General features: G+C 33.4%; 2 protein-coding genes across 2 annotated transcripts; both read left to right on the forward strand.

Annotated features, from left to right (window-relative positions):
- Positions 1-4,123: 4,123 nt before the first annotated feature.
- On the forward strand, positions 4,124-7,698 carry LOC110024880 (probable mannitol dehydrogenase). The gene is made up of 6 exons (XM_020725066.1): positions 4,124-4,288; positions 6,179-6,459; positions 6,586-6,702; positions 6,816-7,329; positions 7,404-7,557; positions 7,679-7,698. The coding sequence occupies exons 1-6, from the start codon at positions 4,124-4,126 to the stop codon at positions 7,696-7,698; spliced, it is 1,251 nt and encodes a 416-aa protein (XP_020580725.1).
- Positions 7,699-13,627: 5,929 nt separating this feature from the next.
- LOC110024897 (40S ribosomal protein S14) lies at positions 13,628-19,884 on the forward strand. Its single transcript, XM_020725089.1, has 6 exons — positions 13,628-13,754; positions 16,432-16,554; positions 16,900-16,945; positions 18,597-18,682; positions 18,770-18,899; positions 19,599-19,884. The coding sequence occupies exons 1-6, from the start codon at positions 13,752-13,754 to the stop codon at positions 19,664-19,666; spliced, it is 456 nt and encodes a 151-aa protein (XP_020580748.1). The 5' UTR covers positions 13,628-13,751; the 3' UTR covers positions 19,667-19,884.
- The last annotated feature ends 4,146 nt before the right edge of the window (positions 19,885-24,030 follow it).

Here is a 24,030-nt window from a genome sequence, read left to right on the forward strand (position 1 = left end):
TATATATATATATATATATATAATTTTAAACATGAAAGAAACTGTAGTTATCATATTCATGAGCTAATACAACAAATATAATTTGGAAATTTTGGTACGTGTGAGTCATGTGGTGCTATTTATTAAGGATTTGTTTGAGATCAATTTTTATTTTTGAAAAAAAATAGAAAACAAACATAACAATAAAGTATGTCTATCTGTTTTTTATTTATTTGGAGAACAGTTATGTTTTTAAAATACAAAAAACACAAAAACATGTTTTTATTTGTTTTTAAAACACCAAAACAATCCTTCACCTGTTTTTAGTGGTGGAGGAACTAATTCTCATGTCTTTTGCTGCTGTAGAGCGAAAAATTCTTGAGACATGCTTCTTGTCAATGTGTAAGTTTGACAACACGAGTAAAATGGGTTGGTTTTTGTGAGTCAATGAGCTGATGATGTAGATCCAAAAATTTGTTCGGCTTCAAACTTCCTGTTTTCAACATGGTTTGCAGTGGATGTGTAACGTGGGTCGAACTTGGCATGGCTGGTTTAATTTCTCTTGTAACTGTTTTGGTTGGCAGTTGAGGAATAGGCCGTGATGAAGCTATGGGAATGGAAGACGCCCCATCAGAAGAAATACCACAACTGTTGGAGATATTCAGTGAAGGGGGACTTACAGGTAGCTAAGTTGATATGGGAAATGGCATGAAAGGTGGTAGAAAAACATTGTTTGTAGGGGTAGAGGTCTCCTAGGCTAAAAAGAAATAGGGAAAACTTTCTTCATCAAATGTAACCTGTCGTGCTATAATGATTTTGTTGGTGACAAGATTGTAACATCTATACCAATTACCTTGAGTGGGGTAACCAAGAATAGTAACACGGTGGAGCTTTGGTAGTCAGTTTACTGGTAAGGGTAGGATGTTGCCAAGAATAGTAGGATGAACCAATGATTTTTAGATGACTATAGCATGGATGTCTTTTATAAAGAAACTAAAAAGGAGAATCTGATTTGTGTTTCTTGAGGGCATACAGTTGATGAAATAGGTAGCTTTTGGAATAGCATATGTCCAAAACTTAGAGGGCAACCGAGCCTTGAGAGAAACATAGTTCTTGTTGTTTCAATTATATGGCGGTGTTTGCATTCTGCGACACCATTTTGTCCTTGCGTATATGAACAACTGAGTTTTTGTTGGATCTCATTTTAAGCAAGGTATGTTTGAAACACATTAGAGGTAAATTCACATCTGTCATCAGTTCGAAGAGTTTTTACATGATATTAAATTGTGTGTTTATAAGTTTATATAATTGAATAAACTTGGAAAGAACTTCAGCTTTGTTTTCCAAAGGAAATACTTACTCATGTCTTATAAAGTCATAAAAAAAAGAATGTAGTATTTATACCCATAAATGGATACAATGGGAGGCGGTCCCCAAACATCACTATGCAATAATTGAAGCATTGCAGTACTACGATTTATTGATTTCAGTAAGGACAAACAATGACTCTTAGCAGACGTACATGTGCTACATTTAGTAGAAAAAGAACATACATTGAGAAACTTATTTTGAGTGCAGATGAGCTTGAGAATATCAAAATGATAATTTTCGAGGCTTTGATGTCAATCAACTTTCGTCTTGACTCGAGTATGGAGGGCTTCATGAATATAAATAGGATATAAGCCTTCTTTGCTGCTCTCTTTAAGCGGTTCCTTATTCGTTGTGAGATGCTTGATGTGATATCCAGTGAGATTAAATTGAATGGAGCAATTGTTATGAAAAACAAAATTATGAACCGATCTCAAATTATGAGAAAGATTGAGAATTTGCTTGAGCACAAACTTACAGTTAGGAGTAGGAAAAATCCCATGTTCAGTGTGTTGAATGGGAAGACCATTACCAACCACAATGTATTCATTGTCATTGTAGATGTTCGGTTCGTGGAGATTGGTATTTGTTATCGTTAGATGCGACGAAGCTCCCGTATTAAGAATGCATTCAGAAGTAGAGGATTCGTGTCCTTAGTTAAAGCTGCTTGAGGATGATTTAGCGACTTGGGAGCGTAAGATAGATTGTACCAATCACAACAAGAGATAGCATAATAACTGGCCTTTCCGCATATTTGACAAATAGTGGTAGATTTTGGTCGTCAAGAGGAAGCAGAGGGCTTAGAATATCTGCCACGGCATCATAAATAAGTTCGGTCATGACCCTAGTGGAAAGAAGAGCTATCTATGATAGAGTATGTTCCTTGGCTGTGAAGGTAATCAAATGAATTTCTTTACTGCAAAGAACCATAAAGATCTTCCAATGGAAGCGACTCAAATGTGGTCCAGATTGCAGTCTTGAAGGAATTGGAGGAGTTAGGAAGGTTATTCAATATGTAAATGATAATAACTTCCAGATCTACATGGGAACCTACTATAAAGATTTAATCAACCAAGATCTTGATTTCAGTCAAATGATGGGTCTTAGAGTAAGATTTCATAGACATGTTATGTAACTCATTCTTAAATTGATGACCCTGGAACGACTGGAAGATTGAAGGCATTTGGATAAGGTTTTCCAAATGCCAGTAGTAGTTTCAAGGTTGAGAACATGGGGTAAAATAGAAGAGATGGTTGAGTAAGGGGCGGCGGCTAAGTTTTGATCAATAAGTTTTCACTGATGATAAGCATTTTTAGAGGAAGAAGAAAGATAGATTGTTGTTCCATCAAGAAACGATTCAAACTTGTTTGTACTTGAATAATTTGTGGTTTTGAGAACTCTTAATAGGGTAGAGATATGTATTCGTTTGGGTGGTGAAAAGGTTTTTGATATTTTCCATGAGAAATTTAAGAGAAGGTGGGATAGAAGAAGAGGAAAGTTTAAAGGTATTGGTATGATTGAATGAATCGGTGGAATCTATGACAAGAAAGGTGTTGAAGTTCAGAATTATACGGAATATGGTGGAATACTTGATTTTTTTTTTTTATATGAACGAGGGTATAAATAACGCTTATAAGAATCATATAATAAGAAAAATAATAAAAAGGAAATGATATAAAAGGAAAGATATATCACATAATATTTTCGATAATCAATTCATATTAATTATTAAGAGATATAAGAAATAACACAAAATAAGAAAACAAATAATTCCTAGTCCAAGGAAATAAATATAAAATAGGAAATGAAAAATCTCCTCAATCTAAGAAAATAATTTATTTTTCATAACTTCTTACATGAATAAATTATTTTCTATTATAGTTCTTAACACTCCCCCTCAAGTTTGGATTGTATGTTAATAATTCCTAACTTGCTGAGTAGTGAAAAAAAATTGGTCGTTTGGATTATCAAATTTGCTAGATTCAGACTTGACTAAATTTTGAGTTTTGCCTGTCATGTGTTTCGGCGTAGAAGAAGGATTTAGGCTTGACTGAATTTGTTAGATTCAAGCTTTATTGAATTTTGAGTTTTGTCTGTCATATGTTTTAGCGTAGATGAGAGATTCAGACTTGACTGAATTTGCTGGATTCAGACCTGACAGAATTTTGAGTTTTGCAATGAAAGAGACAACCTACAGGAAAACGGACTTTTATTTTATTGCGGTTGTCGTTGGCTGCAGAGAAAACATGTAAATCACACCCAGTATATTTTGCTGATAGAGAAAGCAGCGGAAGAAAGGACGGCCGGAAATAGAGCTCCCCCTAATGCTTGGGCCAGGGAAGAAAAAAAATACTGCACGAGAAAGGAGTGGCTAGAAACGCAGCTCCCCCTGACGCTTGGGTGTCTAAAATCTGGTTGAAAATAACCATCATCCACCCTTGACCGGCGCGGCGGTGAAATAGAACCTGGACGTTGTATGTGCCCTGGATCATTCTGAAACCTTTGACACCGTGGATGGAATGACAAAGGGGACCCGCGTCGTCGAAGACCAATCACAGAACCACGATGTTGTAGACGAGGTTGGGGCGCACGGTGGCGGAGTCCGTCAAGAGACCTCCAGTGATGCAACGGCGAGTAACCCCCATTGTGTTGTTTAAACGACGGAGAATCACAAGGATGAACATCTTACGGAGAATTAAGTCTATGTTGATGTAGCGGGGAACATCGATGGCGATCATCGAGATCCCTCCCTCCGCCATTGCTGGCTGGAGGCTTGATGGCCATGCTGCTGAGGTTGATGGCGATGAGTGGACCCGGAGACGGCGATTGGGATAGCGCCTCTGGTTCGGACTCCGAGGCAACATCGAGATTGAACTTATCTGATGTCAAGATCACTCCCTCCGCCATTGCTGGCTGGAGGCTTGATGGCCATGCTGCTGAGGTTGATGGCGATGAGTGGACCCGGAGACGGCGATTGGGATAGCGCCTCTGGTTCGGACTCCGAGGCAACATCGAGATTGAACTCACGGGAGCGCATCTTTATGATTCTTTCCATGGCTTCTATAATCTAACGAGGCGGCGGGGAATTAGGGATTTGGAGAAGAAGAAAAAATTGTTGTTTCAATTAGCAAGTTGAGTTTCCCTCCCTTTCTGCATAGAGGATGACAGGAAGGGAGTCCAATAATTTTTAAATGAGGGTCGGTGGCTAGAGTACGAAACTTTGCTCTGATACCATGTTGAAATTCAGAATTTAGCGGAATACGGTGGAATACTTGATTGTTTCATTGTTCTGAATAAATAACCCTTACAAAAATCCTATAATAGAAAAAATAATGAAAATGAAATGGTATGAAAGGAAAGATATATCATTTAATATCTTCATTAATCAATTCATATTAATTATAAGGAGATACATAAAATAACACAAAATAGGAAAATAAATAATTCATAATTCAAGGAAAAAAATATAAAATAGGAAATGAAATAGGAAATAATTATTAACAAAAGGAAAGAAGAAGTGGAATGAGAACAGGGTTAAAGAAGGAAGAAACTAAGAGGGAGAGAAAGAGAACGAGATTCAGAATTGATATGTGTTCTTTGTGCAGAGACGAATGTGATGGAGAAGAGCCCGCTGAGAAGTTGTCAAATACGGCTCTGATGCCAAGTTGAAACAAAGAAAGGGAAAATACCATAACAACATTTTATTCAAGTGATAATGGTTACAGTAACACATATATATAGATACACACTTTAGACAATATATAATTATATTAATATGTTGAACTTACAAAATAAATTAGTATTTAAATAAAGAGCTATTAAATGAATAACTCAAATGAATATATAAATGATAAAATAAATGAACAACTAAACAAATAAGTACTCATCTTATTTTATGTATCACAAATTAAAATTTAATTTAATCTAATATAAACGAACGTATTCACAAGTTTAAACTAAGTTTTAACCAATTTTTCTCTATAAACATTAAATCGTTCATATTTAATTTAATTTAAACAACTTTTTTTATTGAGTTTCTTGATCATGAGGTTGATCGTGAGCTTTAAATGATATTATTCAAGAACATAAACAAATGGAATCAGCATGTGTTCAAACTTGTTCATTTACAAAACGAGCATTCATAGAAGTGTTCAAATTTATTCCATAAATTAATCGGATGAACTGATTGTGCTCTTCTTGAGGCTAGCTACGAATAACTTATCAAAGGCTCGATGTATTTACAGCCCTACTTGCTTCTTCAGATCTTGATTTTCTAAAAATAGTTGCAGGTTTTATTCTCTCCAGCTAACTGTATCAGATGTAAACGCCACCTCTTCCCATCATATTTTAATCTATTTGATATAATAAATAATATATTTTACTGCACTTAATTTTTAGAGTTTATTTTTTGTGGAAAAAATTATTTCCGTGCATTGATGGCGTAGTTTGCTTTGGAGGGAAACATATTATGTTCAGAGTCTAGATGTAAGCTATGTTCAGATAACGGACGCGATATATCGGAGGCGGTTTGTGTATCACATTCGTTGTCCGAGTATAGTTTTAAGTCCGGACTTCAAACACAATATTTTTTCGTTTTTTATACGACTAACAGACACGGTTGATAATATGAACAATTTAATAAAAAAAAATTATTAATAATGGACTTTGCTTTGATCGGATTAAATCTAATGAATTTGATTCTAATCAATTAAAAAGTTGGTCTAAAAAGCATTCAACTGTGCTTCAACAAAATAGAAAATAGGAATCTTCAAGAGATAGATAGAGAGAGAGCAGTTGAGTTACGTCATTCAATTTGTCATTAGTACTTCAGATAGATTACTCCTTCCATTATGTTCTCCGGTTATGTAATGCAGTACGTCACCTGAAGTCTAGCTGGAAGTATAAATATAAGAGTGGCGATATATGTCAATCGATCAGAACTGAAGCAGCAAACTTGACTCAACCTTATACGTCCATAACCGCAGTTTCTGAATTAGCAGATTTACAAGCTGAAATGGCTGCCGAGAAGAAAACGAGCACTCATCATAAAGCATTCGGTTGGGCTGCCCGAGACAATTCCGGCATCCTCTCCCCCTTCAACTTCACCAGAAGGTATGACAAATATTACCAACTCTTTAGTTATCTTAACTAGACATGATTCAAATAACATTTATCCATATGATTATTATTTTTCATTTAATAAGGCATCAATCGATCTCCCATTATTTGCCTCTACAGAGGCACTGGTGAATCCGATGTCCGAATAAAAATACTCTATTGTGGAATCTGTCACGGTGATCTCCATCAGTCAAAGCAAGATATCGACTTCCCCGTCACCTATCCTCTCATTCCAGGGTATCCTTTGCTTCCATTGTTTTTTTGTTTAGTCAAAAATACACGTCAATTCTTTATTATTGTTATTATTATTTTTAATTTATGTTGAATTATAATCTGATGTCCAAGTCCAGGCATGAGATCATCGGCGAGATGGTGGAAGCAGGAGACAAGGTGAAAAAGTTTAAGGCCGGAGATAAAGCTGGAGTGGGCTGCTTCGTTCGAATTTGCGGCGACTGTGAGCAATGCAAAGAGAGCCTTGAAAGCTACTGTCACAGGGCGGTGATGACCTACAATGCCACCGACTATGATGGCTCGCCCACCTACGGCGGCTACTCCGATACCATCGTCGTTGATGAGCGCTATGTCTTCCGCATCCCCGATCGACTCCCACTCCACTCTACTGCACCGTTGCTCTGTGCCGGCATCACTGTTTATAGCCCAATGCGCTACTTCGGCCTCGATCAATCGGGGCTTCATGTTGGCGTTGTTGGGCTCGGTGGTCTCGGCCATATGGCTGTTAAGTTTGCAAAAGCTATGAAGATGAAAGTTATGGTCATCAGCACCTCACCACACAAACAAAAGGAGGCAATAGAAATCTTAGGAGCTGATCAATTTCTTCTCAGCACTAATGAACAACAAATCAAGGTACATATATATAATTTGTCTCACTTTTTTTGGTTTTATAAATGTTATTTTGTTTATTTACATGTTTTTGACAGGCGGCTGCTGGTAGTTTGGATGGGATTATTGATACAGTATCTGCATATCACCTAATAGAACCATTATTAGGGCTTTTGAAGGCGCATGGTAAATTAGTAGTGCTTGGAGCATCAAAGGAGCAACTGCAAGTTCCTTCCATTCCTCTTCTTTTGGGTAAGATTTTTCAATATATCTTTTTTTTTTGCAACATTAATAATTCTTATTTAGGTTTGATTTTAAAAATTTATAAGATCGACTTGTGATCCCTGAACATAACTCATGTATTAATATATAGGAAGAAAGATGAAAAGATAGTTAGTGGTTCTGCAGCTGGGGGGATGAGAGAAACACAAGAGATGATAGATTTTGCTGCAGAACATAATATTACTGCTGAAGTTGAGCTAATACCAATGAGCTATGTGAACACTGCGCTGGAACGACTTGCTAAGGGTGATGTCAGTTATCGATTTGTGATCGATGTGGCAAACACTTTGAAGAAGGCTAATGAGTAATGAGTGAATAGCTAAAGTTTAGGGTTTTGTTTGGTTGATCTTTTATATCAGACATGTGAGTGATCAGTGAAGGAATAATTTGTTTTGCATTTTCTTCTTCTAGTTTTTTTTTTTTTTATCTTACTTTGTTTTGCTTGATAATATAAAGATATTTGATCTTATGCTACAGTCTTGTTGAAATAAATAGGGGAATTTATGTTCCATACATTTTATATTTACATTTTGCTTTTTTTCTTTTCCTTATAATTTCTATTGTGAAGTTTCCTTTCAATCACAAACGATGGGAAGAAAAAAAAAGACAAATGGGAACACTCCATAGAGTGTACCTCTTGGAACAAGATATAACTTCCAATTAATGAAATCATAATGCCTCATTTGGTTGTGTGTGTGTGTGTGTGTGTGTGTGTGTGTGTGTGTGTGTGTGTGTGTGTCTTGTTAAACATGAAAATAAACTTTAATTAGCATATTAATGAGCTAATAAGATAGAAGTATTTAAGAAATCTGAGCTCATGTGAATCACATTGTGTTATTTTGTATGTGGTTGCATTTGTCCCCTTCTGATCTAGAAGAACTCGACTGGAGTTGGTTGACGGGTACAATTCCATCATCAAGCTGGTGATATTGGTAAAGAATAGCCACATTGAACGTGGCTGAAATGCTTACATCGAGCACAAGAGACATCACATAGGCATTGTGATTGATTCTAGTTTTAATTGAGAAATGTTCTATCTTTCTGGGTTCAATTTTGAATAAGTACCAATCAGAAATCTTTCTTTACACACTTGTATTATAACCAATTCATCATTTTAAAAATCCATCTATTTTTAATGCCTGTCAACTTGTTCTTTGTATTTGAGATTGCTTCAATCTATTATATCTTTAACTTTCTGTAGCATTTGATCAAATTAATTACCCGACAAGTTGGGTGGCTTGTGGTTGAGAAGAAGTTAAGAGAAAAGCCACATTAACGGTTTGATTTGTTTCCTAGGTATTTATAATGCTGAAGGGTAATCTACTTGCAATTTTATTCACCATGGTATTGAAATCAAATTGAGCTTAGCCCAGGACATCATTCCATTGCTTAGCTTTGTCATCAGTAATGCATCTAATCATATTCCCTATAGTGTGATTCACTACCTTTATTTGACCATTTGTTTGTGGATGATAAACCAAACTAAAGTTGAGCTCGGTGTGAAGATGTTTCCACAGTTCACACCAAAAACAACTAAAGAGTTCAACGTCCCACTCTGTAGTTAAGCTGTGAATAACACCATGAAGCCTTGCAATCTCTTCGAAGAATAGTTTAGCAACATTAATGTCATCAAAAGTTTTCTTACATGTAATAAAATGAGACCATTTTGAAAACTTGCATATCAGAACCATGACGGGGTCAAATGCTTATCTGTCTTCGGAAGACCCAATACAAATTCTCATCTTAAGTCCTCCCAAATGGTATTCTGAATAGGCAAGGGAGTGTACAAATCAGTATTTTGTGATGTTCACTTATATAATTAGCAATTTAATCATTTCGCTACAAAACAACATACATCTCAATTTAATTTTGGCTAAAAGAATCTGGATTGGACTAACCACTCCCAATGAAAATGCAGGAGAACATGTTGTTAAAGTCACGTATTGGGAATGCACAATTGGTTACCTTTAAAGAGGAAGCCACAATTCAAGGAACAATCAGTAGAAGTTATAAAAGAAATACATTGAGACCATATAGTTATAAAATATGGATTATCTGAATACAGTTCTGATAAGGAATTTTGTTATGTGATGGTGGGTTGAATAACGAGAAGGCTAGCTCGCCTAATTAACGCATTTGCAACTCTATTGATATGCCCAACTTTATTTTTTAATGCAAAACTAAATTTTAGATTTTTAGAGTATGAACTCTTGATGTATTAAATAATGCTTCCATTATTTAAAGGCGCATATTATAACAAAAACCTCTTTGTTCGTATGTTGACCACTTTTGTCATTGACTACTCAGTTTCTTACAAAAGCATTTGATATGTTTATTATATTGAGAAAGTAGAACTCCAATTCCCACAGTTGAAGCATCTGTTTCAAATTAGAAAGTTTTATCAAAATAAGGAATAGTTAGAATTGGAGCAGAACTAAGACAATTTAGTGTTGAAGCTGAATTCTTGTTCTTCATCCCACATGAAAGATTTTTGCTTGAGAGAATCAATATTAAGGACATTTTTATACTGAAATTGCGATAAAGTTTGCGATAAAAATTCGCTAGCCCGTGGAAGTTGTTTACTTTGGTGATATATGTTGGCATCAGCTAGGATCAAATGGCCTCCACCTTGTGTAGATCTATTTTAATTCCATGTTTGCACCCAATGAACTCTAAGAAGTATACCTCTTACAAAGCAAATTCACATTTATAACGGTTAAGGAACAACCTATAGTTCTCCAAGGCTAATAAAATCAGTCGTAAGTAATGGAGACGCGCTATCTTGGAAGAACTATACACAAGAATATTATAAAAATAAGCTACACAAAAATGCCTAAGGGCAGTATTATGTAACTCATGCATTAATCTCATGAATGTGATTGTTTTGTTACATAATCCAAATGGCATGACTCTCCACTAATAGGTGTTTGTTGGACCATCATACCAAGCTTCAACATCAAGTTGCCACGGCCTTCCCAAAATGAGAGAACAAACATCCATATCAAAACATCACAAACTACTTCACAAATAAATTTCTTACCAATAGAGAATGTCAACTTACAAATATTAGCCTCCAAAACATCAATTCATCATTTAACCCAACTATTTTTTGTATGGATGTGATTATTTAGAAGTTTTTAGTTTAAAGCATTGAGCACATAACAATCATATTTTCCGTACACTCACTATCAACTACTAGCTCACACACTTTGCCATTAATAGTGCAACAAGTTCTAAATATTGAATGTCTTTGAGTTTTAGCCAGTTGTTTTGGAGATAGTAGAATTTTCTCAATTACATATGACAAAAAGTCACCTTCATAACTTGCTTATTTTTACATTCATTCTTGAAAAAGGTGGTTCATCATTGTACTTTCTCCAGATTCTCCTTTAGCAAGTTGTAACTGCGCCATTTGGGCAACCATTAGATCTTTGTCCTGGTTGAAAAAATAAAAAAAACTTAGAAGGTCCTAGTTTTTCATATATTCCTTATCATTAGTAGTTGGGTTTCTGAACAGGTTTGGGGTCTTCTATTCCGTATTTTTAAATAAACTTTAGGGACTGAAAGGGCTCTCTCTAGCGACATTAGATCCACCTTGTTTGATCTCGATCACTTGATCAGCTAGATCGAACTTCTAGTTGTAAACTTTGGGTGTTCGACTTAACAACAACTCAACCTTAAAAGTGAAATCTACTGCTTGGGATTGTGACCAAACCATATTCATCTCCATTTTATATGGAAAAGCTTCTCGGAGTCCTCCAATGTACCGAGAAACTAGCTGTTAATTAGTTTCAATTAGATTGTTCCGAGTACTAAGCCTGTAAAATTCTTGTGTGTGTGACCCACTGAAAGATTTCCCTATACACACCTTTGATATTGTAAGTACGAAATCTATTCACAATGTGATGGTAGGAAATATCCTCAGAGTAATTGTGAGATTGAAGTAGTTGAAGTCAGTGGGCACTGACACCACCATGCCCTTTAATTTGTACGTGACACAGTAAAACTGTATTCTGATGGAATATTCATATAAATTGAAGGTCTCGACCAATTGCTTCTTATCCAGATAGTCCTTTATATGTAGATGTTCATCGAAAACTTGAAAATCAATTTTCACCTTAAAAATCAATTTTCACCTTAAAAATCAGGAAAATGTCGATCATACATTAATCGTCAATGGGAAGGGTATAACCTTAAAATAATTATTCATCGACAGCTTTTATTTTGAAACAAATACATTGTCTAAAAATGTTGCTATTATAAAAAGAATTAGTCCTATTCAGAACGAGGTGAAACCTAATGCAAATACTGCTGGGTTTATGATCTAGGATTAATTGTTGATCCTCATTATATATTATGTCATGCAATACCTCATTTTTTTTAAGTTTTTAAAAAAAATGAAACTAATGCAAAACTCTATGGTTGGTGCCCGTTTGTCGATTAGTGAATGACAACAAGTGGTCGACATGCAACAAGCAGCTAACGAGCTGCGGTGCGAGTGGCAATCAATAGTAATTAAATAGATAGTCGGTGGTCAGCAACAACTACTACTGGTGGGGGTTGGCGAGGGGTGATTGCTGTTTTTTTGGATGGCAATAGATGTTGGTGAACTGTGACAACTTGTGTAGTGCATTAGGAAGTCGGTCAAATCCAATGAGTTCAGAATGCATTGCGGATGAATTATATGATGAGTTTGACTTCGGCTTAAAATTTCATTATGGATGAAAATACTCTACTTGAAAAATTTAGTAATCAAATCTTGAAATTGATTGAGATATCGTAAATTTTAAGTATTTTGTAGACACACGTTAGTTTTTTTAATATATTTGAAGTGTTGTGTGTCCTAGGAATCTAAATCATAGCAAGAATCATTAAAAATATACAATGAAGTATTGTAATTTGACTTATAAAAGGGACTACTTATATTTAATGGGTCCACCTATAGAAATAGAGGAACAACCATGGTAGTATAATGTTGATTGCCAAGATTGCTAAGGCTATGAAATGCCTTTTTACTGAAAGATTTACATACATGTGAGTCAATTCCTATGCATTTACATATTTAAGACCAAAATTTTAATTTTTCCATGCACACAACTTTATTTGTGTTTGAAAAAGTGTATTTTCAAGAAAATGTGTATTTCACTATTTAAAAATTAAAATGTTGGTTTTTTTTATGTGATATGAAATATTCTAATGGTATCAAGGTAAAAAGAAAAATTTAGATAATTATATGTAAATTAATGACCCTTAATACATTATCATGTCCCTCTATTTATAAGAGATAGTGGGGACAAAATTTAAAATTACATGTTTTACCACTGTTTTATAGTGATTATGCAAGGTATTCATACCTTTTTGTATATATGGACTTTGTGGTCGGTAGATCCATGGATCGATCGACAGAGTTAGTTTCAGTCGGTTTCGTTTGGGCACTGGTCAACTTTTGTCATGGGAAGTCGGTCGGTCATTGAGTGGGGTGGTTTATCGGCTTTTAGGCGACCAATCAGCTTGCTTGAATATTATTCTTTGGCAATTTTTTTGGTGAAATTTGTAGGAGCTGTTGAGAGAGTTTTGTATTGGTACTTGTTAAATAGTTATAAGTGTCAGACTTTTGTCTGGTCATTTCTTTTAATGTGATTCAAATTGATGTTTGTCCCCTGTTGGCATGGGAGACCCTTCGGTCCACCAGCGACCATTCGGTCTGTTTGATTGCCTATCAATCAGTTGGGTGGCCTTCGGTATATGGAATTCGTGAAACTGTATAGATTTTCATCGGGAGAATCCACGTTATATTTTTTTTAAGCTAGATTGATAGATTATCTTGAGATTCGTGCTGACATATTTTTCTAATATTAGTGAGCCAAATTAAATTACTTTAAAAAAAAAAACTGCAGTGTAAATTTTATAAAAGCTCATAAATTTATGAAAATAATAAATAAATAAATATTATAATTTATATATCAAATATACCAATATATAAATTATATGAGTTGCATGCATATATTTCCGAATGATTTGGCAAAGGGCATTTTCGTCTTGATGCCGTCGTTTAGGTTCCTATAAACCCTTTGTATGCCGAAGCTCCTCCTTCGCATTTTGCAGAGTGCGGCGGCGCAATTAGGGTTTGATCCTGTTCTTCATCTACAGCAGCAGCCGGAGTCATGGTAAGAGATCTACCTGCTTTCTCTCTTAGGGGTTCTTTGCGAGCACGATTTAAGGAGGCTTCTTCCTCCCGTTGTTGCCTTCCCAGCTAGCTTCACCCGAGACTGTATGGCAAGGATTTTGGGCCCAAGTGTGGGATTGAATGGGGGAAAATCTTATGAGTTATTGCGTTGTCATGCATATGTATTTTATAATAATTTGATGAATCAAACCCGAAGGGCGATGCCATTTTTAGCTTGCATTCATCTTCTGATAATTTGTATTTACTAATTTATTTATTTATTTCCATCCTTTTTGTTTTCTCATCACCATGAATTTTTTTAGCTTAGAAATATCTTTTTTATTTTTACTTGCTTTTATCTTTGGCGTATATTTTATTTTTTAAATTTTTTTATCGGAGCTGGGGTGATGAATTTATTCGATTTGAGGCCATTTGGATATAAACAAGATTGCATAAATCAGTTTTTTTAACCTTACTGATAATTTAATTTGATAGAAAATGCAGAAAAAAGATAGACTTTTATTTAATTAATGGCATGATTATTGATTCAAATCATAATTTAGAATTGTCCAATGTTGTGTTTTGGCTATCATATACTTTTCAGCCAGGACTAGTAATAAAAAAATACAGTTTCTCTCTCTTTTGCTTGTTTTTTTCCCAGTGCTGTAGTTTGGTTTATGGAAAATCAGCAAGTTGTGATGCCACCTGCTTCCATGCAATTAAAAGCTTTCTTAATGTATCACCATTTTGAATTGATAAGCTCGAGAAAGCCCTTTGTTAATGTCATTAGTTCATAGCTAACTAGGGAAAATTAAATTAAAGATAAATATTTAATTAGTTAAATAAATTTTAACTAATTAGTAAATTTTACTGAATATTGAATGAATGTTTCTGAAAGGATAAGTGTTGATTTGACTTATATTCAAGTCATTAAAGATATGTATAATATACCTGTTACTTGTGTCCAAACAAAAGGAGGATTGACATAGTATTTTCCTATTTCAGGATTAAATCAGGTATTGTCTTTAAGTCTATACGTTTTTGCTTTAGTTATGGATGCTCTTACTGGACATTTACAGGAGAATGTGCCTTGGTTTATGTTTTTCGCTGATGATATCACTCTTGTGGATAAGACTTGAAAAATAATTCAGAAAAAAACTTGAATTATGAAGGTCTATGTTAGACTTCAAAGGCCTTCGTTTGAGTATATCTAAAATTGAATACATTGAATGTAATTTTAGTAATATTAGATCGAGTGACAGTTGTAACTATGGGCAATGAAATCATTAAAAGGTGTGAACGTTTTATATATCTTGGGTATATTGTTTAAAGTGTTGGTGATATAGATGAGGATGTTATTGGTAGAATTCAGGTTGGTTGGTTGAAGTGGAGGAATGCATCATGCCTATCGTTTGATAGAAAAAGTGTCGCTTAGACTTAGAGGAAAATTTTGTTAGATGGTGATGAGATCTTCAATGTTTTATAACAAGCAATGTTTTATGGCGCATAATATTTGCTTTAAAAAAAGAAGCATAAAACTAAGCTAAGTGTTGTTTAGATAAGAATGATTAGGTGGATGAGTGGCTTTACACTTTGTGATAAATTGCATAACAAATGTATTTGTGAAATTGTTGTTGTAGCTCCAGTAGCAAACAATATTAAAGAGAGTCATCTTATAGATGGTTTGAGCACATTAAATGTTGACCATCTGATGGCTTGGTTATGAGGGTAATTTTTTTTTATTCGACTTGTGCTAAGAAAGGTAGAAGTAGACCTATAGGTACCTGGTTATATTGTATAAAAATGATCTTAATTTATTATAATTAAATGAAACCTTGACACTCAATGGAGAAAAATGATTAATGTAGCCGACCCCACTTAGTGGGATAGAGGTTTGTTGTTGCTGTTGTTATTGTAATGAATTAATGTTTTTTAAAAATGCTCCTTAAGAAATGATTTGTTTAATAAAATTCTTATAATAACCAATTTGTTTAGTAACTAGTTAATTATTGATTAACATATTTAGAAATAAAAATATATTAATTTAATTAGAATCAATAATTTTATCATTAGTATGTAATATTGAATTAATATCTGAACAATCTTAAATTCTGAATTAAGTTACCTAATATTTTTCAGAAAATTTTATGGGATTTAGCTTTTATCATCAAAGTTTTTTTCATGATTTAAGCACCCAAGGATTTACTACATCTGGATTTTCAGTATGTACTAAATCCTATTCAAGCTAAACCCTTCTTGCAACCGAAGAGCCCTTAGTCTTCCCTTTTTTTTATACCTATCTATTTTTATTTTTAACATTCATGGAAATCTTAACTCCATCGGTCAGGAATTAAGATAATGTACACATCTATAGTTGAGGTTACGTATTTCTTTTTTCTCTAATATCTGAAGCCTTGATTTGCTTTCAGATTGATCTTCTCTGCAATTTTTTTCTATTATCGACCGACCAATCTCAAAAATGTTTTTGGCTCTGATATTTCGTTTTGATTGGGAATTTGGAGCTTTTTGGGTCTCCTGTTGTTTAAGGTCGAATGAACACTGATGATCACAACATTAATTGTAGATTAAAATGCTGCAGAGTTCTTCTGGCTTGAGGATAATTTTTTCTATTGAGCTTTTCCGTTCAACTTTGTACATTTTTTGGGTTTTTTTTGCAGTCGGGAAGAAAGAAGACCAAGGAGCCCAAAGAGGAAACCGTGACTCTTGGACCCAAAGTACGTGATGGGGAGATTGTGTTTGGTGTTGCCCACATCTTTGCATCTTTCAATGACACTTTCATCGTGAGTGTATTTTAACTTGAATTATACTTGTTTTTTAATGGGAAATTTACATACTTAGCACACAATTCTTAGTATTTGCATATCTCACACCTACAACTTTTATTTTTCAATACATAGCATTTTGGTGCTTTAAACCTATGCATGAACTTGTGTATTTTATTCTTAAAAGATGGTAATACTACTAATTTTGATGTCATATTAAAAATTTGAGTGCTTTGTGTGTAAATGTGATCGTTTAGATGTGAGATATATGAATTCGTTAGTGTGCCATGTATGTAAAGGCCGCTTTTTTAATTGAAGTTTAGATTTTAACCTTTGAGCTATGTTGTTCATATTTGTTTGCAGCACGTTACTGACTTATCTGGTAGGGAAACACTCGTACGTATCACAGGTAAATATGTGTTTTAATGATGACTATTAGCTTTTATGATTTTTTTTTTGTTTGTTTGGTGAAGTTCGGTCATTTTTATAGTTCTTTCCTTTGTGGTGTATTTTGATAGTCATAACTTTTCAATACCATGAAATTGATGAAACTATATTTAATGGAATGGAGAAGATTATTTTTGTGAAATTGATAAATCAAATGAAGATGAGGCAGTGTTGATTTAATAGAGTTTTGTGGGGTTCAGCAAATGATTGGAAATTTATAGGAGTGTTAGGTTTTCAGCCTAAGTATGCTTTGTTTTCTTAACAAAATTTTATTCAAATGTTCAGAAATATACACTAGCACATGTACTTTAGAAGTTGTTAACGCGCGGCCCTTAAGATCGCCTTCCTTATTCTTAGTGGAAGCGTTTTGAGTCATTGCCTCGCAATATTATTTCTATGGGATCCGAAGCGTTTTTCTTTTGATCCTTTTCCATTTCCATGCCATCAAAGTCCCTGTTTTAGCTTGTGATTTCATTCAAATGAGGAACTTTGGGATAACAGTCTTTTTTGTTATTTTTTTCAGATCCCTTTTGAGTGGTTCTTGCTGAAATTCACATGGAAGATATTTGTGTTAAGGAAATGGAAGACATTTTAGGATTTTTTAAGCCTTTTTTTGCAGAATATCTCAATTTTTTTATTCAGTGAGTTGATTTTATGGGAATTTAAAATTTGCTTTCTTGAGTGAATTTAATTGACGCATATTATATGATTTTCATTAAATTATCTTTGGATTTGTTTTAGTATTTTGAAATTTCAAATTGGATTTGTTTCACAATTTCGGAATTTGAAAATATTTAGCTGGAAAGCCTGATGAATCGATTAGATGTGTGAGTCAAGTTGTACCATTAACTTCAATTTTTATTCATGCAAAATGATTTCTGATTTGTTTTACTGTTATATTTTTTGTGGAATCCTTTAATGGCTGTTGCTTCAAGGAGACAGAAGACATTCAAGGAAAATTCTTTTTTTTTTCCTTGATAAGTTCTCTCATAATTTTTAACAATTTATTAATTTAGGAGTTGTTTATATGTGCAATTAAATGTTTTTCTTTGCTTTATTTTTTATGATACTGTATTTTTAATGAATCTTAATTCGATTTTAGATCCTTTTTTGGAAAATTTCTAGCAAGGATGATGAATCAATTAGATGTGCGAGGCAAATTGTTCTATGAGCTCAACTTTTGAGGCATACAATATCATCATTTCTGACTTGCTGAACCTTCTTCATTAAGATTCAATGGATGCTATAACATCCGGTTATTTCATTCTTTTAAGCTATGTACCATGATTCATTGGACTTTAATTCCCTCAGAATGCTCGAATTTCAAAACATCTCTTATGATATTATTTTCATTTATAATAGGACGATGTTGGTTACTCTTTTTACATGCATACCACACAATTCTTATGTATTTACTTATCTCGCAAAAAGGTTTATTTCACTTTTAAAAAGATATTGATGGTGATACTTTTGGTTTGATTTTAAAGCTTTGAGTGGTGTGCATGCTTTAGGTGTTAGACATTAAAATACATAAGAATTATGTGGTGTGTATTTAAATTTCCCTTTTTACATATTTTCATTCTAAGCCCTTTCTTCTTCAATGTCTTTTACAGGAGGGATGAAAGTTAAAGCTGACCGAGACGAATCATCACCATATGCCGCTATGCTTGCAGCACAAGATGTTGCACAACGATGCAAGGTGTGGAATGAGCCATTGCTATTTTATAAAGCTTTTTGCATTTTGGTGTTGCAGCTAAATTTGGTTTTATATTCTTTTATTTTGTAGGAACTTGGCATTTCTGCACTGCATATTAAGCTCAGGGCCACTGGTGGGAACAAGACCAAAACTCCGGGTCCCGGTGCCCAGTCTGCTCTTAGGGCTTTAGCACGCTCTGGAATGAAAATTGGCCGCATTGGTAACTTGCTATTTAAATTTGTTTTTAGTTTAAAGGAACTAAAGCATGAATGATTTTATTTATTTATTTATTTATTTTTTTTTTTTTGCTTCTCTATTTGAGTCCAATGAAAGCTTAAAGCTGAAGTAAAACTGAACTGTGAATGACATTAAATTATATTCCTTTCTAATGTACAAATAAAACCGAGCGAAAAACCTTTTTTTTTTCTTATTTTTTATTCAAAGCATACAAAAAGGAAAATATTATATTTTCACTTGGTTTCTTTGCAAATTAACACGACACTGCATTTCTTTTCAATTTAAAAGTTGCTTTCCTTCTTTATTTTGAACCAAGCAGAAAAAAGTTGGATTATTTTTCCGTAATGGGTGAAGATATTTTTCAATGAAATTCTTTTACTATATTTCTTTTTCTTTTTCTCTTTTTTGGTACCTTAAAACAAAAATTTGAGAGAAGAATTTTGCTGTGTTATGTTTTTCTATGTATATCCCTTATTTGCTTTTTATTGCTTTTATGTTAATGATTGAATTCTAAAAATATTTCTCTAGAATTCATTTATATTTCATGTAGATTGCTTGAATTTTGACAGCTACTCTTGATATTTGAATTTGACAATCGATATTATGAATAATATGTTGTGGATAAATTACTGTCTGATGAAACTCGATAAATATTTAGTTTTATTACATTTTTTTTTTCCAGAGGATGTGACACCAATTCCCACCGATAGCACCCGTAGAAAGGGCGGCAGAAGGGGAAGAAGACTATAGTTTCATTCTTCGGTACCTTCTTCTGTTATATGGTCGATTTGTCGAAGATGGTAATTTAAGAATTTTGTTGACTGTAGCTGTCTTTGTTGTCTCTGCTATGTGAGATTTCAATTATATTGCGGACATCTGAAGTCTTTGAAATTTTTTTTTTCACTGTTCTGAATTAGAATTTTTTAAAACCAGACTTATTATTTGTTGCTTTTCCTTATTTGGTGTTGTATTTTTGGAGGCATTTACAAACGTTCCACTCAATTTTTAAGATTTACATATTTAGCAAGCAAGTTTTCATATATTACATGCATAAAAATTAAATCTTTTAATATTACATCAAACAGGTCACTATCACTAACTTTTTAATAGTGAAATATACATTTTGATGAATAGATTCGTGGCACAAAAATGTTATAAATGTAAATCATACTAGTTTAGGTGTTAGATATGTAAATATTTAAGAAATGTGTGTTCTGTATGTATTTTTTTTTCTATGATGGCTTTGGCGAAGGGCTTCTGTATTTGCTGTAGATGGATTGAAATATGAACATATTTTATAGTTGAAAAAAATGATTTGAGCCATAATCTAAGTTTTTACGAGTATTCTTTTCAACTGAGAAAAGATTTATTTTGCATGTAAACAAGTTATTATATGTGAAGATGTTGCGATATAATTAAGCTCCTTTGATGTTATTGGTATGTGAATTCTGTCAATTATATTTGAATTAATGGAATGAACTTCTATGAATATTTTTTGTCGATTATTTTTCTTTTGCAGTATTAATTTGAGTTTCTCTTATTAATATTGTTTTTTTTCCATCCTTTTTAGTTTGAATTCTTATGTGTGGTGTAGTTGAATGAGTTAGACTCAAGTTTGAGTTATTGTTGATTTGAGTCAGGTTGTTCAAGTTTGCTCATTTATTTTGAATATTGAAAAAATGCAATGAAATATTGTGATTTCACTAACAATAGGGATTTTTTTTTTCTTTAATGGATCGACCTGTGGAACGATTGGAACAGTCTTGTTAGTATAATGTTTTGTTAAGGCTATGAAATTCATTTTTATGTTCTCCCTCTCTCAATGATATCATGTAAATAGAAGGTTTATTGTTTTTGCTTGTAAATAGAATATCTTTCAGTGCCATATTTGCAAATTCGCTTTATTTTAAAAATAAATATTTCTAATAAATATTTCTAATAATAGCATTGAATTATAAATGATATGTCATCAATGAGATACAAATGATGAGAAATTAAGAAACTCACCAAAACCCTCAGGAATATCTTTTCCTTTTTGGCATACAATCCCATAAAGCTGGTGCGGACAACCTGTCAGAGATGAGATGAGTAGACTCAGAGTAGGTCTTTTTTTGTTGCATGAAGGGGCAGAGCATGAACTTATAAGCAATGAAATAGCAGAGTATGATTGCATAGAACCAAATTTCGTTAAAATAATATCATGCTTTCTATTATCAGCATGATCAATATTAATTAGTGCCCCTCTAGATCATGAGAAGCCGAAACAAGCAGGCCATGAGGTCCAATGCTTCCTGGAACTTTAGCATTCATTTGGTTGTAGAACCTTTCTAAGAATCAGAAATCAGTTTAACCACCTGTACAATTTTCTGTTTGCTGATTGGTTTATCGTGGGTATATGTTAAATTCCATCAACACCTAATAGAAGCTAATAATTCCTAACAGAGAGAAATTTTGGCTCAAATTGAGATTTATCCAGTACCAAATTGACAGCAATTAATGCAATTTACTCCACTATTTTTTTATTTTTTATTTTTTTTGCCCCCATGTCTCATTGGATTCCAGACTCGGACAAGCAAATAGTTGTTGGATTTACAACATCAAAAATTACTAAATCGACAGCAAATTCTGCTAATTATCCTCTTTTTTTGTATTGGAAGTAAACAACATTTTTCAGTTGCCTAAATAACTAGTCTGCAAAATGTGTGCTTTTTGTCATACACAACACCCAATTTCTATGTATTTATATATCTAATACCCAAAATTTTCTTTTTAGCGTTATGCCAGCCAAATATTTCATATATGTTTAGTCAATTTAGGATCTAAGGCCCTGTATTATTTATGAGTACATATAACTCGATAAAGATCTTACTTTTAGAATGAATGTGGAAGAAAAGGCTGGATGTGATGCTTGAGAGAGTGTCGCCCGTTTTGTCTAGTCTGCTTTCAAAAAAAGGAAAATACATTTTGTAGAGTATTGAGCCTATCCACATTGTCTTGGCAAAAAGACCACATTGTGGCTTTCAGGCGGCGACACTTTTTAGGAAAGGATGGACTCATGTCCATGCATGTAATGATGACCTTCTCTGATAGTTGTCATTAATGGCTAAGTCTTCCCGAGGGTAGAGGTAAATTTGGGCACTTAGGCAGAAAGTATCAATTCAGCCACTTCAGTGGTGGGCTCAATTCAGCTACTTTGTTAGTTGTGCTTCGGCAGATGAGCTTAGTTAACAAAAACGGTCGGATTCTTTGGCAAGGGGTCATTTGGCTTGTATGAGACTCTTTGTAAAAAGCCTTGCTTACTAGTTTTAGTTGTAAATGTATATATAACATCACATCAAAAATATAATTATTTTAATTTTTAAAAAAATTAAATATTATGCACAATTATATAGGCTAATGCAAAATCACCTTTATTAGTACTTTTATTTTTTTATTTTTTATCAATTGCTGTCACGATGGCCCTTCATTGTTTGATGGTGCTCCAAATCCTTCACTCGAGTACTTTGAGATTGTTAGAAAATAATGGAAGTTAGAGACGTATATATAGTGATATAAAAATATAATGTGATTCTCTTAATATTCTTGAGAGCAGCTTCTGAACTTTCTACTGGAAAAGAGAATTTTTATATATGATTCTATGATAAAATCAAATCCACCTACTTTTTCCCTGGCTTTATAAAATAGTTTTGTGGTTAAATGTCTTTTTCTCTTAATTAGCTTATCGTTTTTATAAATGAAGCTCACCTATTTTTCAACGACAGTGAAAAATATTTATATAATTTTGTATGTGTGTATATATTAAAGGTTCAGATTTATGATACGAGCCCCCCAACTAACCCAATGTGTTAAACCACTTGATCCCGCACTACAAGATAGATGGACTAAAGCGGGCTCGAACCCATAATCCTAGGGGACTCATGACAGACGATGTAGTTGCCAACTAAAAAATCACGTTGTGTGACATTAAACTCCATATATAAACACTAATACAAAAGCATCAAAATAATATTTATTGAATAAAATAAATGTTTTCCAATTGTAATAAGTTGCTTAGCTTTTATTTCAAAAAGAAAACAGCGTAGTGCAAGTCTTCCCATTCAATTAATTTAACTGGTGGCTTATATATAGACCACATTATTTTTATGTATTTATAGAACTAACCACTAAACCTTCATATTTCCATGCGAAACAGTCAAACATCACATCAATATTACCGATGCAAATTTCTTAAAACTGAAATAATCCTTTTCATACAAACCTCCACTGCATCAATCTGGTATGTATGTAAATATGAAACATTGTGTTAGATATGTAAATATCTATGATTGTATAATATGTATATATAACCACTATTACAATATACAACTCTCCTTTAGCCTTTTATATGATTTTTTTTTATTTTAATTATAAAATAATGTAACCAAATGTGCACGGCTGCATTAATCTATTCTTTTATACTGCATAAAAAAATAAAAATTTGGCCAAATATTGGTTTCATTTTGTTTTAATGAATTATTTCTCTGTAAATTTTTTATGGACTCGGACAAACTAAAAAATTTTGATTCCATATAAAATAAATACTCATTCTCTTTTGACTTTATATTTTATTATGAAATTAAAAAGGTGCCGTTAATCGCCAAGTGTCAAAAATAAAATTACTCGATCCGAACTCGAAAAATCAGAGTTCAAGTTGTCTAAATAAATTTTAGGTCGGTAAAATGATTTGAACTGGAACGACCGACTCAAGTTTGACTCTATATTGACTTAAAATTGACTTGAATGATTGTTGTTCTTTAAATTAAATGGGTTATATGTGTTAGGCGGCGGATTGAAGATGGGTCATATTCGGCTTGGGCATTTAGACCCATTTAATGTTATGATCGGTTCGAAAACTTTAGAGCTTGAAGGTCGAGCCCAATTTGAGAACCCTATTTTACACAAAAAATAATAATTAGAACCACACGCTTGTAAAAATTAGTGGAATTTACACTCTCATTTAGGAAAAATTGTTTCATACGGATGATACACTGTTCAATCTAGGGGTGTAAACGAGCCGAACACGAGCGAGCCATGCTCAATTCGTGTTCGGCTCGTTTATATTTCGGGCCCAAAAA

This window comes from Phalaenopsis equestris, unplaced genomic scaffold (assembly GCF_001263595.1).
Source record: "Phalaenopsis equestris unplaced genomic scaffold, ASM126359v1 Scaffold000277, whole genome shotgun sequence".
Classification (NCBI taxonomy): Eukaryota; Viridiplantae; Streptophyta; class Magnoliopsida; order Asparagales; family Orchidaceae; genus Phalaenopsis; species Phalaenopsis equestris.

What these genes read in the sequence shown, in the direction of transcription:
- LOC110024880 (XM_020725066.1), top strand. Translation starts at nt 4,124, where the DNA reads ATGGCCATGCTGCTGAGGTTGATGGCGATGAGTGGACCCGGAGACGGC. An exon ending in TTGATGGCCATGCTGCTGAG is followed by an intron (nt 4,289 to 6,178) that starts GTTGATGGCGAT and finishes TTAGTACTTCAG; the next exon opens with ATAGATTACTCCTTCCATTA. An exon ending in CTAATGAACAACAAATCAAG is followed by an intron (nt 7,330 to 7,403) that starts GTACATATATAT and finishes TGTTTTTGACAG; the next exon opens with GCGGCTGCTGGTAGTTTGGA.
- LOC110024897 (XM_020725089.1), top strand. An exon ending in AACACTCGTACGTATCACAG is followed by an intron (nt 16,946 to 18,596) that starts GTAAATATGTGT and finishes TGTCTTTTACAG; the next exon opens with GAGGGATGAAAGTTAAAGCT. An exon ending in ATGTTGCACAACGATGCAAG is followed by an intron (nt 18,683 to 18,769) that starts GTGTGGAATGAG and finishes TTTATTTTGTAG; the next exon opens with GAACTTGGCATTTCTGCACT.